Below are 18,594 nucleotides of genomic sequence, written 5' to 3'. Positions count from 1 at the left end.
CATCCCAGTCCTTTGATCCACACATCTCACTCCCTCGCTCCGCACAACTCCTGTCACTGACCTCTTCCTGCGTACCTCCACACCTCCGTAACCCTCCACCGTTCCCCCTCTGCAAGTGCCACACCTCTCCTGAAATTCTTACTTTCTCCCCTAAATGGTCATGCCTTTTCCGTTCCCCTGCTTAACTCTTTTACCTATCTACCTAACAACTTTTTTCACTCATCTTAATTTTCTTCTTCCTATCCATCGTAATTCCACTTCACATGTTCCCTGTCTTTTTGTTTCGGTATAATGGCGTGAGTATTATCTTTGCAATCAGGCGGTATTATTTAGCTTTGATGCAGTCCCGTGTATCTGAGGCTTTAATTCCTCTTACGCACCTTTCCCTCACTGTCTGTCACATATACCAATTTAATTCACTTAAAAGACTCCTCGCAGCGAAAGGGATAATGGGAAATGTTTATAACCCATTAACAACTAAACGACCTTCCTACTCTGAAGAATATCGTCCGGGGGTGGAAAGAACAACGTAGAAATGTCGACGCCGTAGTGTAATGTGAACTCGCTATTATCTCTTGGGTTGTGGCCTGAAAGTTTGTTGAACAGGGTCACTTACGGGAAATACCAGACTACTCCAGCTCGCACCTTGGCACACCTCGATCTCTAGGACTGTGACATGAAAGTAAAACAAAACTGCCAACGGGAAATATCACTGCTTCAGCTCTCATCCCGGCACGCCTCGATCTACTGGGCTGCGGCATAAAGCTAAATGAACAGGGATGTCTGGGTGAAATACCAGACTACTTCAACTCGCACTATTACATGCCTTGATCTCTTGGGCAGTGACATGAAGCTAGAACAGGGTCACAAGCGGGAAATACCACTACACCAGCTACCACCTTGACACGCCCCTTAAGCTGTGACATGAAGCTAGCTGAACAGGGTCACCCCCGGGCAATACCAGACTCCTCCTGCTCCCATCTCGACACGCACCGAACTCTTTGGCTATGCAATAAAATTAGCAGAACAGTGTCATCTTATGCATACAGCAGACTAATTCAGCTACCACTTTTACATGCCTGACAGGTAATGTCGGGTAGGAGAGACACAGGTTAGACCTTGACTTCATTATATTCTTAAATGTCTCGGGCTACACAGAACCCATCACCCGGAGTCTCTCTGAAGGTGGGTTTTGTGTAGCCCAAAACATTAGACAAAAAAAAAAAAAAAAAAAAAAATTCAATCCCTAACCTGTGTCTCTCGACCATCCAACATTTGCACTTGTCATAATGGATCACCTACATGCTTGACTACCTGGTACAGCTCATGTTTAATTTGGTACCGAAAGGGTTGAGGAAATATAAATTTTGTCTTTAATTAATTCTTCTACCTGAAAACGATTTTATTCAAATTAGGAAACACCTCTCGTACTGAAGAGGGCAAGGCTTCATCTAACCCATCCAATTCGAGAAATCTTTGAGGAAAAATAACACTACCTACATAAAGCATGCTAAGAACAATGCACAAAAGACGACCTTAGACCTAGCGGGTTAAGCTCATAAACTGTTCTAGATAATTCAGTAAATTCATGCTTCTAATTCCAAAGATTTTGCAATAAATACCTTAAATGAGCCATCCATTAGTGCGGCATCCTACACACCCCATGAATTTCACACACCGTCTTGCATCATACTACAAAGACACCGAGACAAGCATATAAGGAAAGAGGTTTCAGTTAATAATGCTGTGTATGGTGTACCATCGTCAAATGTATGCAGTACTGTGTGCTATTATGAATGCGGAACGGGATGTGCAGCCTATAAAAATACAACAGTTATGAATTTCTTACACAATATTCTTGGAAGTTTGTTAGATTCAGAAAATCTCAGTACAGTACTTTGTTTCGAAAGTCATTGCTTACGATCTTGTTATGAGTAGGAATGATGTGAATGTTTAGTAATGACCGAATTAGTACGATAAAAGAACGGAGTATTTTGTTGAAGATTAGCGAGTACATGAAGGTAAACTCGAACCAGGAAATGGATGCATTAGTCCGGTTGAGACTCTGATACGTTGTCAAATTATATATCATCTTGAAACATAACTACTCGTAAAAAGATAGCTGACTAACTAAGCAATGCCTGTCAATCTTTATACTACAATTATGTCTGTGGTTCTGAACTTTTGAAACGGTATTCTAAACTTTCCACCTCGCTTGACTATTACTGCTTAGGTTAAGTTCTCTTTTAAATTCATTCTGATATAGTGTAGTGATAGTGACTTAAAGGAATTACTGACCACGGCTGACGCGTGGAAAATGTGTGTGTGTGTGTGTGTGTGTGTGTGTGTGTGTGTGTGTGTGTGTGTGTGTGTGTGTGTGTGTGTGTGTGTGTGTGTGTGTGTGTGTGTGTGTGTGTGTGTGTGTGTGTGTGTGTGTGTGTGTGTGTGTGTGTGTGTGTGTGTGTGTGTGTGTGTGTGTGTGTGTGTGTGTGTGTGTGTGTGTGTGTGTGTGTGTGTGTGTGTGTGTGTGTGTGTGTGTGTGTGTGTGTGTGTGTGTGTGTGTGTGTGTGTGTGTGTGTGTGTGTGTGTGTGTGTGTGTGTGTGTGTGTGTGTGTGTGTGTGTGTGTGTGTGTGTGTGTGTGTGTGTGTGTGTGTGTGTGTGTGTGTGTGTGTGTGTGTGTGTGTGTGTGTGTGTGTAACAGAGAATGACGAAGCAGATGAACACAACAACCCCCATCTTACAGATACCAGTTATCCGTCAGTCGTGAACCGGTAAACACAAACACACACACACACACACACACACACACACACACATACACACACACACACACACACACATCAACTTCCAGAATGTGCCAAGTGAAAATGACTCATAGCTGCTAATAGCAGTGTTTGAGCAAAGATGAGAGGAGACGCAAGGAGAAGAGAGAAGGAGCGAGAGAGGAGGGAAGACTGAGGAAAGAAATGGAGATACTGTGAAAGGAGAGAACAAGATAAAATTGAAGAAAAAACGAGACAAGCAAGAGAGAGAGAGAGAGAGAGAGAGAGAGAGAGAGACACTGCATACAAATATACCAAGCAAACAATCCCTTATCGCATAAGCCATCTTACCCCACTAAATAAAACCTTCGTGTGACCTTGACCTCTGACCTCTAGTATTTCTTAGTTAATATATATGTATCTCTCTCTCTTTCAATATGGCCCAATATTTAACCATATAAAAAAAAAAGGCAAATTTGAGTAGGTTTCTTACATATGAGTGTCTTTTTAAATTTACAATGTCCGTAAGCCAGCCAGTTGGATTTAAGAAGGAATGAAAGAATGAAAATTAAAGATGCCGGGGAAGCAGATAAAAAGAATTAGAACTGAACGTAAAAAAGCAAATACTTAAACAATTGAAACAGAATTAAAGAAAAGAAAAAAAAAAGGAGGGGGGAGAATCACAATAAAGAATATGAAAGCTGGAAAGATTAAACAAAAGGGAATGAGAAGGTAAGGCGAAAACAAGAGAAAGTAAGAAGGGTTAAAAGAGAAGAAAATATGAGGACAATGAAATTACCGTGTGAAGGAGGAGAAGGAGGAGGAGGATGCGGTTTGTGTTGGCAGGTTCGCGGTCAAAAGACGAGTTGTACCTCCCCCCCTCCTCTCTCTCTCTCTCCCTCTCTCTCTCTCTCTCTCTCTCTCTCTCTCATTCTCTCTCTCTCTCTCTCCACCTAGCTGATCCTCTTCACCTTCTCTGACCTCTCAATCCCCCTGTTCTCTCTTTTGCATTCCCTTGCTCTTTCTCCTCGTCCTCCTCTTCACTGCTTCTTTCTCTCTCTTCATCCTCCTCTCATAAACTATTTACTTCTCTCCTCCCTCTATATTTTCACTTAATCTGTGATCTTACTGAAGCTGCTCTCTCTTTACAGGTCTTAAACATGGAGTATACTTCCTGGCTACGGGAAGAAAAAATAATATTGTGGAATTTATGTACAACGAGAGAGAGAGAGAGAGAGAGAGAGAGAGAGAGATGCGGGCAAAATACACAAAAGGTGGTGCGTTAAAAAAACTGCGACAAGAAAAACAGAAGAGAGAAAAAATTTAAATCAGCCATCGATGAAATAGGGAGATGTTTATTTCGTCAGTGAAAATACATCATCACTACTGAAATAATGAAGGAAGGAGCAGCTGTGTATATAATAATGATAATTCCTTGTCATCTACTCTGGATGGAATTAAACGTAACCAGTCTTCCTGTTTATCATTTTACATCACCAACACATGCAGCTGTATATTACGTCATTCTCTCTCTCTCTCTCTCTCTCTCTCTCTCCACGTCCTCCTTGTTTCCCCTCCAAACACCTAGCCAGACCTCACAAACTCCTCCCATCCTCCAACCCCATCTTACAAACCTCTCCATGTCCTTTCGACCTCTCCCTTCCTCTCTCTCGTGCCTCTCTCCTTACCTCATCCACCCTTTCCTACCTGCCTCTCACCTCTCCCACCTTCCAGTGTGCCCCCAAGCATTACTACCCTCCTTTCCCTCCCTACCCACCCTTCCTCTGCCTCCAACCTCACTTAAACCTTTCCCTATCTCCTCCAATCCTCTCTCTTGAGTCTCTCTCTTTACCTCATCCACCTTTTCTTACCTACCTCTCACTTCTCTCACCTTCAACTGTGCCCTTAACATAACTATTCTCCTTCTACCTACTCCCACCCCCCAGCATCACCACTCTATCCCCCTCCCTCCCCCACTCCCCAGCACCACCACCACTTCCCCCCCCTTCCCCTCCCCCGGCATAACCACATTTTCCCCCTGCCTCACCCTTCTCCTGCATCACCATCCCCTCCCTCCTCCATCACTGTAACATCATCAACCTTCTTTTCCTCCTCACTCCTCAGACCATCACCCTTCCCCCCCCCCCTCCCTTACTCTCCCCTATCATCATTCTTCTCCTCGCTCGCAAGCATCACCACCACCCTCCTTTCCCTCCTCACCACTCTTTCCTCCCTCCCTCCCCCTCTCCCGGCATAAACACCCTTCTTCCCCCGTTACCCTCCCCTTCCCACACACACACACGTCACCGGGACCGCTTCCCTGACATCTTCCTTCGTACGCACGAGATAAAGCACAACCAAAGTGGGGAATGCTGGGACCTATCTGACATGCATCGCCTCCTGCGTCACTCTTCACTCCTATTGTGCTTAATCGCTCAGTCAGAAATACAATACTCCTGTCTGTTTACTCCTACTCTGTGTTTAATTGCTCAATCGAAACTGTAAAACCTTTAACTGCATATCCGTATTGTGTTTAATCGCTTCATCAAAACTGCAAAACCTTAACTACTTATTCCTATTACGTTAAAATGCTCATTCAAAAATGCGTAACTTCTTTCTCCTTATTCCTATTATGCTTCATCGCTCACTGAAAAATGCAGAACATCCCCCTATTTCTTCACTGCCAAGCTCCAAATCCCAAAGTTCATCCAGGGTGGCTTATTTCTAGACCGCCACTTCCTTATGGAACTCCAAGCCGCTTCACAAAGTTATGTGAAGACTCCACCTTCTTCAACACCAGACCCCTTATCCCACGTTAGCTAGAGCAAAGACTATTTCATAGCCACTCTCTCAAGCCACTCAATGTCCCCCTTCTTCATGCAACATCCTAAGACAACGCATATTTCTCGAAGCTGAATAACCCTTCTCGACGTCTCCGCTACAAAGCCTCCTACGGTCCAGCCAGCACACCAGCATTACGATAACAGCCTAACAGAAGCCTCCAGGAATCTCCAATTTACTCGGCCACTACTATAATTCTAGGGTTCCGTTAAAACTCCAAGAAAACGGACGTGATGTTAGTCGGAGTGTGACGTGGAGTGACACGGGTGCTCCTCTCGGCCACTCCCGGACACTGACCAAATATATAACAACAAATCAGAATAAGGAGAGAGAAAATATGCTGACCAAACAGATGATAAGAACAAAACACAAGAGGAGGAATAAAAAATAAGCTGACCAAAAATACGATGGGAATAAAGCACAAGTGGGGAATTTTAAATAATATAAGAAAATATAGGGAGCTGAAGGCAGGGTCAGCAAATATCATAGAAAATACAATGATCGCGTTTAATATATCTGATCTTAACAAAACTACATGAATAAATAATGACAGATAAATAGACAGAAAAACACGAAGCTTACGAAGAATATAAGAGTATATGGCTGCCCGAGGTACGTGCTACCTAAACACTAATAATAACAATAATAATAATAATAATAATAATAGTAATAAATGCGCAAAGGCGTCTAGTGGATCCGCTATGATCATCAAACACACGGGGTCCAAATAAACACAGGGATGGCCATCTTAGGTGTGGGTCAGCTGAGGTCATGATAAGGAAACAAAAAGGTTGTCAGGGTCTTATCTGTTTAGTCCTCATCTAGGCGAAAGTGTACACACCCGGATACACTTTATCACTATGGTGTGTGTGTGTGTGTGTGTGTGTGTGTGTGTGTGTGTGTGTGTGTGTGTGTGTGTGTGTGTGTTTGCTTTCACTATAGCCAATGTATACGCCACTGCTTGCAATGTAGTACAGTGATTTATAATGACAATTTGCTGTCGGGTAAACACGGCCAAGCACTGCAATTAGACGTAACAATTATAACCTTCCTGTTGTAACGAATATGAACCTTAAACATCTTCTAGTTGATTATAAATGCTCTGTAAAATATATAACATCGTCCTCCTGTTCAATGACCCTCAGTTAGACAGAGCTAAGGATTACTGACCCGGGCCAGGAAAGACTGAACACGAGAATACTAAATACCAATCGACATCGCTAACAATGAATGGGATTTTCTCTTTTTAAACTCCACTGTGTCGACTCACAATTATTAATAAACATGTATGAACCTTAGACAGTTCTATTATATGAACTACATACTGTATTTGTAAACAATCCCTCTTTAGAAAATTACAAGCAAAGTGGGCAATAATGAAGCTAAGATCACTATTTACACCTACGTCAAATTCACTAATAATACGAGCCCCTAAAACTAACATTACAAACTCCCACCAAAATCACCAATAATAATGCAGACCTAAAGCCCACGTTGCAATACGGTATAAACTGAAGCCAGCATTATAATACAGTATACACCAGCATTATAATTAAAAGAGAAACCTGAACCCTGACCACTATATACACCATCATCAAAGTCACCGATAATGTACGAAACTTAAAAGGTAAGATAACTCTATTAAGGTACAGAGGTATAAAAAGAAATCGCATTAGTTCAACGACTCCACTAAGTACTTACCTGCTTAACTATGCACATATAAGTACATCTGACAAAAGCAGCAACGACAACAGAACATGAGGAACAACGCACCAGAGAGAGCAGCATTTCCTCCCTGACCGCACTCTTATGCAAGTACACTATACTGTACAACCTCAACCTCCATCAGAGAGAAAGCGGGTACTTACTCGGTATCTGACGGTAACTGGGCACTGGTTCTCGATCCTGTTGCTCTGCAATGAGAGAAGAGTGTGAGATGCCTATACCTTTTTCACCATAAGCACTGAGCTACACAAACTAAATTTCGCCTATATTCACACTATGAATAGATTAATGCTGGGTAGGGATCGACAGAAAAAAGAAAACAACAATTTTAACATTTTGCCAGAGAGATCTCTACATAAAAAAAAAAAAAATAGGATAAAGTCTAAAAAATGATGATGATGATGACCATCATCATCATAACACTGTTTTAAAGAGGAACCACAAGAGGAAAAGGAAAATAATTTGTTTACGGATGGGGAGGGGGAATGATGCTGACTGAAAAACACGCAGATTGAGAAAGACAAAAACTTTCAAACGAAAGAAAATGAACGACATAAGAAAGAACAAAACTATATAGAGTGACGAGAAAGCAAAACAATAACAGAGACAGGAAAACGGGAGGAGACAATGAACGTAAAAAGAGAACTACATAAAGCAGAAGGTATGCTTAGTTATGAACGACCACACAGGGAGGAGGGGACGATGGAGGTAAGGAACAGCTAAGAACAGAGGGAACAGAAAGGACGACAGAGTGGAGGAGTAAATATGAAGTAGATACCAAACTGAATATGAAGAGGAGATGGAATGAACGATACCAGGGGACGATGGAAATGAAAACACAGAACAAGCAGGCGTGAGTTAAAGGAGAAAAAGTACGAAGAGCAAGGATGAGTAGGAAGAGACGCAGGGTAGGAACAAACCCACGGAGAACGAATGCAGATAATTATGATGGAGAGAGAAGAATGAGGGGGTTGCTGACATGAGAGAGAAAGAAAAAAAAAAAAAAAACGTGGTCTGTAAAGGAGAGATCCAGGACAGTAACATGAGGAGGACGAGTTCGAGAGAGTAAGAAATCTAATTAAGGTCGGTAGAGGAAGAAATTACAGAAGATTAAAACTGAAAGAAGAGAACTGAGGACTAAGAGTACAAAGGCAGGCAAGGGATGAGGGGGTATTAAGTACGGTAATTTCTCGTTATTAGTCTGCTCCATTTAAGCATTTCTGCCATAAATTTCTAAATAACTTGCAGAAGAGTTTCCAATCAAAGCTAGATTTCTTCTTAAAATTATTCTGCTCCCAACTTTCTAAATATCAGCTCCCACTGTTATTAACTGCAAGAAAAAAACTGGACTACAATCCATGACGATAGTTAGGATTTACTGAATAGGAGCACAAAGGGAGGAGAAAGGAGAAATGGATGGAACACATAGATACGTGAATATATCTCTGTGCGTAGGGAAGAAAAAAGAAAAAAAAAAGAGGGAGAGAAGAGTGGGAGGAAATCACAGCTGTTGAGAGGGAAGAGGATGAAGATGGGTGAAATGCGTAGCTAGGGAAGATATATTTCTGATAACTCTCATCATCATCATCATCATCATCCAAGAGCCTCTCCATCTTCTGACCTAAGCAAGTTATTGGATAGTCAAGTGAGTTCGTCCCTTAACTCCTACGCACCAAGAATGTCATTCTCATTTTCTGCTTGCTAATTCCATGCGATTTTATTCAGATTAGGAGAGCAGTAGCTTAGCCAGGGGTTTAATGAAGGCCATATCAAACCCTCGAGTTCGAAAAGTCGCTCCTAAACTCGGCAAAAGGTTTAGACAGAACGAAAACGATGGGTCATCGTAGTGATACTGTTAATAAATTCGTCCTCAGTGGTCACGTGCCATGCCAACCTTGCATTTGTGGGTGATCACGGCATGAAGTCGTACAGTACCTTAGAGAACTCGAAAAACGTATAGACAGCTACTCCCACAAATTTATGTCCTCGTCCACTCGTTTCAAAACAAATTCCTCCCTCAGTGATCTCATGCCTTGAAAAACTCGTCCTGTGGTGCAGTTGTACTTAGGTAAACTCGTATTTATATGAACTTGAACTACAGTAAACACTTTTCCCGTGGTGAAATTTAATCATAATATATATTAACTCTAAGTCTCATGATTTTTTTCCCTAAATATCATCAGACTATTTTACTTACCTTAGGAGACCCCACTCGAAATGGATGAGTTAAAGATGGCAATACCTAGCTACAGTCTCTCCTACGATTAGTATAATATTTTGGTGATAGCATGAATTAAAGGCAACTAAAAGTAAGATTCCTACTCTATCGAATTACAGTAAAACAATCCAACTGTGGACAATAATAACTCTTTCGAATTATAATATCAGTCATAGAATTGTGGACAATATTTTTAAACATGTCCGGGGTCTGAAACTATAGTTCGTTTGTTTTCATCTTAGGAAACTGAGCCACTCCCACAACTTGAATTCTAAGTCGTGGTTGTGGAAAACTCAGTGAGCTTTGCCTATGAGGTTGGAATGAGTCTCCATGGTTACTGGCCAAATGAACCCTCCAATCTGACTACTCTTGGCCATCAATTGAGCTGAAAGGGGTTACGTATCTCTGTCGGGTAAAACAAATGTGCTATATTCATCCAACTCTTTTAACCCACCTGAATGTTACTGTTCAGCTCAGCAAAGTCAACAAAATTTTATACGGTGCTGCCATTCATTCCGCTGCTGTGCGTAGTGAGGTTATATTTTTTCCCTGGTGAATTCTAGCCATATTAAATTTGAACAGCTGCCGTCAAAAAGTATTTTCGCTCCATCTCGATAGTCGAAACCTTGTCAGAATCTAATGAAATCTTGTTAAGCTGACCAGCAAGATTCAATTGGGTTAGAAAGCTTAAAACCCAACTCCATTAGCTTAGAATTCCACACGTGTAAAGGGATTATTGACCGCTAGAGTATGTGGTGAATTCGTACCATAATATACTCGTACAGACAACAGACAGCAACAAAAGTGCTTTCGTCTCTCTCTCTCTCTCTGATAATATGCACATCTACCCACTACATCTCGTTCAAGCGCCTTTTCATTATACCGGCATACTGAGAGAGGAGCAAGAGAGACGAACCTCCTTTTCTTGTTCCCTGTACCTCGGTTGCCGCGTACCCTAATGGTCTTGTACCCCCAGTGACCCCTAGTGTGTTCCATTCTTTGCCTTCCTGACCTGCTATGACGAAATATTACACATTCTTGGCCTCCTACCACTCACTCCAATGGATAAAACTGTCTGGTACGGGGTGGAACAGAATGAGTTATCCCGATCATGTGAGGGTTAATGGTATAAATAGTTAACACTCCCAGGCTCCTATGACTCACTCCTAGCTGAATAAAATCGCCTGGAGATAGCTGAAAGAGTACTAGAGCAATCCCCACCATGAGAGGATTAACAGCTTCATTATGACACCATGGTAAGCTCATTATACCAAGATAACTTTTCGATACAGAAATTTCTTTATCGTATCTGACCCATATACTAAATCTGCACTTGGGGAAATTCGTATACCATTGTTCGAAATTTATGGCAAACTAATTACTGACGACATTAGCTGTATACAGAGTTCTTAGTTTTCAGCCAAAGCGTTCAACATGGTACCTTTCATCGTTGTTGCAAAAGTGGGTTCCTCATGGCTACATAAAATCCAATATTTATCGAAAAAAAAAAAAAAAAAAAGATATATAATGAAAGGAGTGGAATTCAGAGAGAAATCAATAGACAAACTGTGAAAGCAACGTATATCCAGAAAGATTTATTAACTCAACGGAAAAAAAAAAAATGGACGTGGATCAGGACAAGGTGGCGTGGAAGTCCTTTTAAGTCGCGACAACTCTAGGGCAGTCCAGACAGGCGTCAAGCAAAGGACTTATTATGTATACAGCTAGTTACTTCCACCATAATTTAATAAGCTCAATGGTTATATTTAGGAGAGATGGAAAAAATACACATATAGTTAGTTACTTTTATCATAACATCTGAGGTTCAATGGTTATATTTAAGAGACTGAAAAAATTACATATACAGTCTGTGTGTGTGTGTGTGTGTGTGTGTGTGTGTGTGTGTGTGTGTGTGTGTGTGTGTGTGTGTGTGTGTGTGTGTGTGTGTGTGTGTGTGTGTGTGTGTGTGTGTGTGTGTGTGTGTGTGTGTGTGTGTGTGTGTGTGTGTGTGTGTGTGTGTGTGTGTGTGTGCAGCGTAAAAGAAAAAAAAAAGTGAGTGATTGTGTAGCAAGTGAGCGTTTATGCTAAATGAGAAGGTTAGTGAGTGAGGCACACAGGAAATACGTACGAGGAGGAGGGAGGAGGAGGAAAAATGAAAAAATAGTCCGGCATTGGAGGAATGAAGGAGGGAAGGAGGATACGTAGGGTGGAGGTAGACAGGGAAGGGATGAGGGGCGGTACTCCGTTACGGTAATTGTCGGGGTGTCGGAGAGGCGCCGAGAAGACGAGGAGGGGGAGAAAGGGAGGGAAGGAGGAAGGGGGGCAGTACTTCCTCTGACGGTGGTTCTTCCTTCCTTCTTCCTTCGTCCTTCCTTCGCTTTTACCACTTATGATTTTCTACGTTTCGTCTTTCACGGTCAGTTTACTTAGTTCTATTCCTTCCTCTTTAGTTATATTGCTTCATTCCTACTAGCTTCCTTCGTTCTTACGTGCTTCCTTCTCTCCTTCCGTCTTGCCTATCGATATTCTTCCTTATTTTTAGTTCCTTCCTTTACTTCCTTTACATCTTTCATCATTACTTCCTGCGTCCCTTCATTCTTACTTTGCTCTCTTAAATTGATGTTCGTCTATACGTCTTCTTTCCCAATACCGGCGCATCCTTCCTTTAGATTAACTTTCTCCTTTCTCTTCCGTCGTCTTTTTTTTTTTCTTCGATATTTATTCTTTCCTTCACTTACATTCACACACACACACACACACACACACACACACACACACACACACACACACATTCACTCACTTCCGCGTTCCCTAATGGATAATGATTGTAACAGGGCCATACACACAGAGAAGCAACACCGTGGCTGAAGACTTCTCGCCAGCACGTCACACGGTCATTACGACGTGATAAACAACGGGGAGGGATTCAGAAAAATATTTACAATTGAATCCATGCCGTAACTCACATTTGCTTTGCAGGAAGAATGAGAGGCAAGAGACGAATCTGCACTCCTTGTATTTCTTACACATAAAAAAGTTGTAATTTTCCCACGTTGAACTAAGACTTGGTGATAAACAAAGATGCCTTCACGTGGTGGCATCAATATACCTGGACAGTAGCCATACATACGTCCCTCAGCTACCTCCCTATACCCCCACCAAGGATCTGGTGGACTGCAAATGCTTATATCCTTCCTTTACGTTATTCTTTTTTGTCTGCACGATCCTAATAACTCTAGTGTCGGTACTATATTAACATTTTTTAATTACTCTGTACAGTACTAATAACTTTCTTGATGTTATTACTCTGTGTGTACTGTTCTAATATTTTTTTTTCTCTCTTGCCACAGAGGACATCGCCAGCGAGTACAGATACCAGCACCAAGGAGACCCATGTAAGTGTTCATATGCCCGTTCTCATCTAAACATCGGCACCTACACAACTGCTTTGGCCATATCTTCGTATTACAGCTATGCTTGAATATATTTTCGCATTATATACATTCTTGGACAATTAGCCACATCAAACACTACATGGATATCTTCACATCGCACATACGCTTGGAGAATTCTTTAAATCTGCATGCACAATTTACAGACCATCATTCAGCTTACCACACCTACAGACTTGGTGACACCCATACAAACATACAGCCGTCTACATATCTGAACCTAAAAGTCAGTCTGGATATTATTTTACTTTCATTACCCACAAGTTAGCATTTCACACATACACAATCCCTTTTTTACACCAACACAGGAACCGCACCAAGTCCTCTACACATTTGCACCATCATACGTGATTTGAGAGTTAATTCCTTCAAAATTCCCACTTACACCTACACTATTACTTTCAAAACACTCATACACGCATCTAGCCGTATACATAATCTGCCTGAATCTTAAAATCTACTTGTATTCATTTACACTACCGCATTAACTATTTCACAGACACAGCCCACACTCTCAGTTCAAACATCAACACACTTGCATTCACCAACAAACACATACATCTAGTGTACGAATTATACGCACAAGCTGATAATGAGAAAGTATAATTCATTCACTTAATTACGACACTGATACAACTCTTACCTACTACCTGTACCAACAGATCTACTTTCCAGGCAATTAGTTCAACATCACTGAACCTGCCTACATTCACACACACACACACACACACACACACACACACACACACACACACACTTGCAAAAGAAAACGGAAGTCACACAGACAATCATGTCCTCCACAACACGCCTCTCGTTCACTTATCAGCCCTCTTACGTAACAACTTGTCTGAAAAAAAAAACAAAAATACTACAATTAACATACAAAACTACGACCACATTTTTATCCACGTTATCTGTACCTGACGCAAAGTAGGTTAACCAGTGTAGTACAAATACGTTTTTTTTTTTTTAATCACCCTTTCACTACAATGACGTCTCTTTCATTACCCCTTCACTTGGCTGACGTTTGGGCTTGTATTCTCGTCGGTTAAGCTCCCTGACAACTCTTCCTTGGCGATTTATTTTTGGATATGGTTGGTTAATATCCTTCTGTACATTATTTATGCAAAGTATGAGGATAATGCAAGGATTTATGTAGCAGAGAATAGGCCAGTAAGTTGTAATACACAAAATAAATCGCTAAGGAAAAGGTATTAGGGAGCTTCTACAACTGACAGGAATATCGGCCTTTATCTTAATGTTTTTGAACCCATTATAGTCGCTTTGTTCTTTATCTGACGGAAGTGGGTCACTCGCAGACTGAATACTGAGTTGTGGTGGTGTGGAATTCAACAAGCCATAACGGAATGACTCTCCTTGGTGTGAAGCTAAACTGACTCTCTCATCTGACTACACTTTGCCATCCACTGAACTGAATGGCTGAATGTCGTTAGGGATACTTCAGGTTAAAGTAAACAGGCTAAAATCTCTCTCTCTCTCTCTCTCTCTCTCTCTCTCTCTCTCTCAGCTAAATAAACTCGATGGACAATATCCTGAAAACGAATATTATACCACCGCTGCAGAAAGCCTAAGGAAAAAACATGCTTTCCTAAACACGTACATCCAAAGATCACACGAGAACTACAAAGATATTAACATCTGAATTTAATAACGTATTCTACATCAAATATTTCCGACTTCTAAATCATAACTATAGGAGTATTTGGCGTATTCTCGCATAGAAATTTGTCTCTAACCTCTTTTGTCCCCGATACCTAACCAAAGCTGAATAAAATCGTCTGGCGGAAGCAACAACAAAATACAAAGAATCACCGAAATGAAAGGGTTAACTGACTGCCTTTCGACTTCACCTCAGTCAAAAGGTTAGAAAGGAAGCCAATCACTCAGGTTAATTGTCTCGCCTAAAAGAAAATGATGAGTTACGCAACAATGTATGCGGCGTTAATTGTTCCCGAGTGAATGGGTGAATGGTGCGTTGAGATAAGGTCAAGAAAAAAGAAATAAAGACATACATTCACCAACATGCACACACAATCACACAGACCCAAGTGAATGGGTATGTGACTGTGTTGCGATAAGGTCGAAGATAAAAACACACAATGAGACAGACAGATAGATAGATAGACACACGCACAGGCAGACAGAGACAGATAAACGCGCGAGCGCGAACACACACACGCACACGCACACACACACACACACACACACACACACACACACACACATCATATACAAGTCAAGGCAAGCCACCTGACTCCTGCCTCGCTGGGGAATGTGCCTCGTCAGTCCTCATAATAATTCCATAGTGAGATATTAATTAAATGCACCAGGCACCCTATACTCTGTTCACTTTACCTTGGCCTAAAACTGTCTTCCCTCCAGCTTGAATGCTGAGCTGTAACAGGAGATTAACAGTAGAATATAAAGCCAGTTAAGAAGAAGTGCTACAGACAGTATGTAGAGCCACGGTATTGTCTTTTTCTGCCACAGAACAATGTGGAATATGCTGCAAAAGGAAGAAATTTGGGGCAAGTTAAGGTGAATGAACTATTGTATAAAAAAATAATAATCTTTTAACCGACTGATGTCCACTTAGATTGTATTCTGGCTCCATTCAGGTTATCTGACTTAGCTTTGGGAAACCCCCTGCCCCTCAAAGAGTTATAATCTATCTCAAGTTAATTTCTCCAGTCCGATGACCTATTCTGACAATACCCTTGCTGTGTCATGACAACTGAATTCAGAATAGTTTTTTCAACAGGTATAGTCATCAGTAAGCATCTTACTATTAGAGTGCTCTATCCTGAATAAAACGCCATGTATGGTTGTTTTCCTTTTCGTTGGCCTAGATTTTTGTCCTTCTGCAGCCTACTTCACGTAACTCAGTGGCAAACTAAGACAGTGCAATGATTCAACATCCTTTACGTAGCACTTCTTTGCAACTAGCACCATATTCTAGTGTTAATCTAATGGTACAACTCATCATTCAAGAAGGAGAGAAGGCAATTTCAAGGCAAGTTGGAGTAAAAAAGGTATAAAAGCAAGAACAATACAGTAAAGCTGATCATCGGACTGAATAGCTTAATGTTCCAATCAGTGACGATACAAACGAAAACAATTAATAGTCATTCTTCAAGTCTCACAGTACAAGAAAGCACACATCACGTCCATACTCTCATCAAAGAAATCAGAAATACTAAAACATACATTCATTAGTCATTTTTCAAGCAAAAGCACACATGACGTCCACACTCTCGTCAAAGAAATCAGCAATACAACAACGTACATTTAACAGCCATCCTTCAAGTTGCACAACAGATACAAACACACATTACGTTCATTACTCTCGTCTAAGAAACCAGACCCCTGATGATGTACAGGAAATGACTGCACTCAACAGGAAACCCAATCAATATCATCAGCAGTGTCGGGCATTAGGGTGAAGGGGAGACCAATCTAAAGGAACACAAAGGCTTCACTCGACATTTAAAAAAAAAAAAAAAAAAAAAAAAAAAAAAAAAAAAAAAAATATGGAAGGGTGAGGAGTGAGGATGGGAGAGACACAGGATCCTGGTCTCGTGAGAAAGAGACTTTCTACCATTTCTTCCTTTATCATATAGTTTCTGATAACGATATAGATTACAGGAATAACAGAACAGGAAATGATCATTAACCACATGCAGAAACAACGTGATGAGGAAGAGAAGTTAGGGAAGGTCTGCAATATTGACACAGATTTCATAAACATCATGAAATGGAATAGTAATATGCCATATACAGAATTAAAATGAAAAGGAACAAGTGCAAGCAGACGACAGTGTAGCCCAGAAGATAGCAGTCCTCCCCCCCCCCCCCACAAAAATATCAATTAACTGAAAGTCTTAGAATATCAGTTTAAACAAAACTGTCAATAAAGGCGCTAGAGACGTGCTGGAACTACTACAACGTGATTCATAATTAATAAATTTTCTTTTAATGACAATTAGTACCCTTAGATTACACTAAATAAAAATGTTAACAATAATAACGATAATAATAATAATAATAATAATAATAATAAATACCTTGCCACAGTCGCCTCCGACAAGACCTATAGTAAGTTAACTTTCTCATGGTCGGAACAACTCTATTCTTCCATCGAAAGTCAGACGATTTTATTCAGCTGAGAATGAATTAACAAGGCTGAAAGTTTTAAGAGCAAATAAGAGATAGGTGATTGTATTAACAGCAAATAAGAGAAGGCTGAGAGTATTAAGTGCAAATAAGAGATGGCTGAGAGTATTAAGAGCAAATAAGAGAAGCCTAAGAGTTATAAAAGCAAATAAGAGAAGCCCAAGAGTTTTAAGAGCATCAGAGTATTAAGACCAAACAGGAGAAGGCTGAAAGTGTTAAGAGCAAATAAGAGAAGGCTGAGAGTTTTAAGAGCAAATAAGAGAAGGCTGAGAGTTTAAGAGCACTGTAGACTTTGGCCTGGACTCCCTAGGTATGACTTGAGTGGCTCGGGACGTCACTCTGCCCTCGGCCCCTCCCTCGCCTGCCGTGGGAACCTGCCCTCTCCTTGACCTCGCATCGGGGGCACACGGACAGGCAGCCCTTGTAATCATCACCCACACCAAATTGAAACCACACTATTAAAATAAAGAAAAAGAAAAAAGAAAGAAAAAGAAAGAAAACAAAAAGTAAAAAGAAAATAAAAGGAAAAATAATACAGGTGTACTCGATGTCACCCCAACAATACCTCCGCCACTGAAGAGACAGACGTGAAGAAATTAAAATTGGAAAAAAAAAACTTGAATATATAAACTGAAATGTCGCCCCAAAGATGTTTTAAATGGAATGGACTATTGCAACGAAACTGATCGTATAGTGCAAAAAAGTAAACGAGGAGAAAATAAACATACAGGAGTAATCACTATATAGTTGCTTTATATTTTTCCTTTAGAATTTTGTATGCAAGGAATAAGGAAACAAAACTGCAGAAAACCTTAATATTTAAAACACAAGGATTCAGAAGATTCACATATGTTCCCATCAAGCATAAAAAATAGCGGGAGTAGATCAGCACTAACACCACCATCTACTTCTTACAACTGCTGGTGCGCAATACAAATTACGGCAGAGCTTCATTGCATAATACTCACTCCTTTCACATCCGCTACAAATCAGTGAATGGCTCTGCTTCTCCGTGATGGTTATGAGAAGAGATGGTAGAACTGTCTGGCCTACTCTTACCCATCTGTTAAATCGCTGGTGTCGTAAAAAACTATATATGCTGTGTCCTTTGTATCATCATCATATACTTGGGTTGCCAACTCATAACTCTGTGCTGCCTACTTGCCATATGGGGAGTTCCAAGTCTACAGATAGTGCGATATTATATTAAAAAGTAAAGATATGAAAAAGTATAGCAAGAGCATTCACAAACACATATTTTCGCCATACTAAGCAATTATTTATGGTATCCGAGATCTAGTAGGTATCCAAGATCGATTCCGTAAGAAATTCTATCAATATTAAGTTGTAATATTTTCACCAAATATTATATTATTATATCTTAATATATTCACCAAATAT

The 18,594-nt window shown here is 40.7% G+C and overlaps 1 protein-coding gene across 1 annotated transcript in view; it reads left to right on the top strand.

Moving 5' to 3' along the window:
- Nucleotides 1–18,594, top strand: part of LOC145412081 (uncharacterized) — a 156,192-nt gene that overhangs the window by 19,618 nt on the left and 117,980 nt on the right. Inside the window, exon 2 of the mRNA XM_080281999.1 lies at nt 12,898–12,942. Coding sequence (XP_080138125.1) covers nt 12,898–12,942 — 45 coding nt within the window. The remainder of the gene's footprint in view (nt 1–12,897; nt 12,943–18,594) is intronic.

Source organism: Coenobita brevimanus, chromosome 92, assembly GCF_032717465.1.
Source record: "Coenobita brevimanus isolate Jiangsu-jjx chromosome 92, ASM3271746v2, whole genome shotgun sequence".
Lineage (NCBI taxonomy): Eukaryota > Metazoa > Arthropoda > Malacostraca > Decapoda > Coenobitidae > Coenobita > Coenobita brevimanus.
This window is presented reverse-complemented; position numbering and strand designations above follow the sequence as displayed.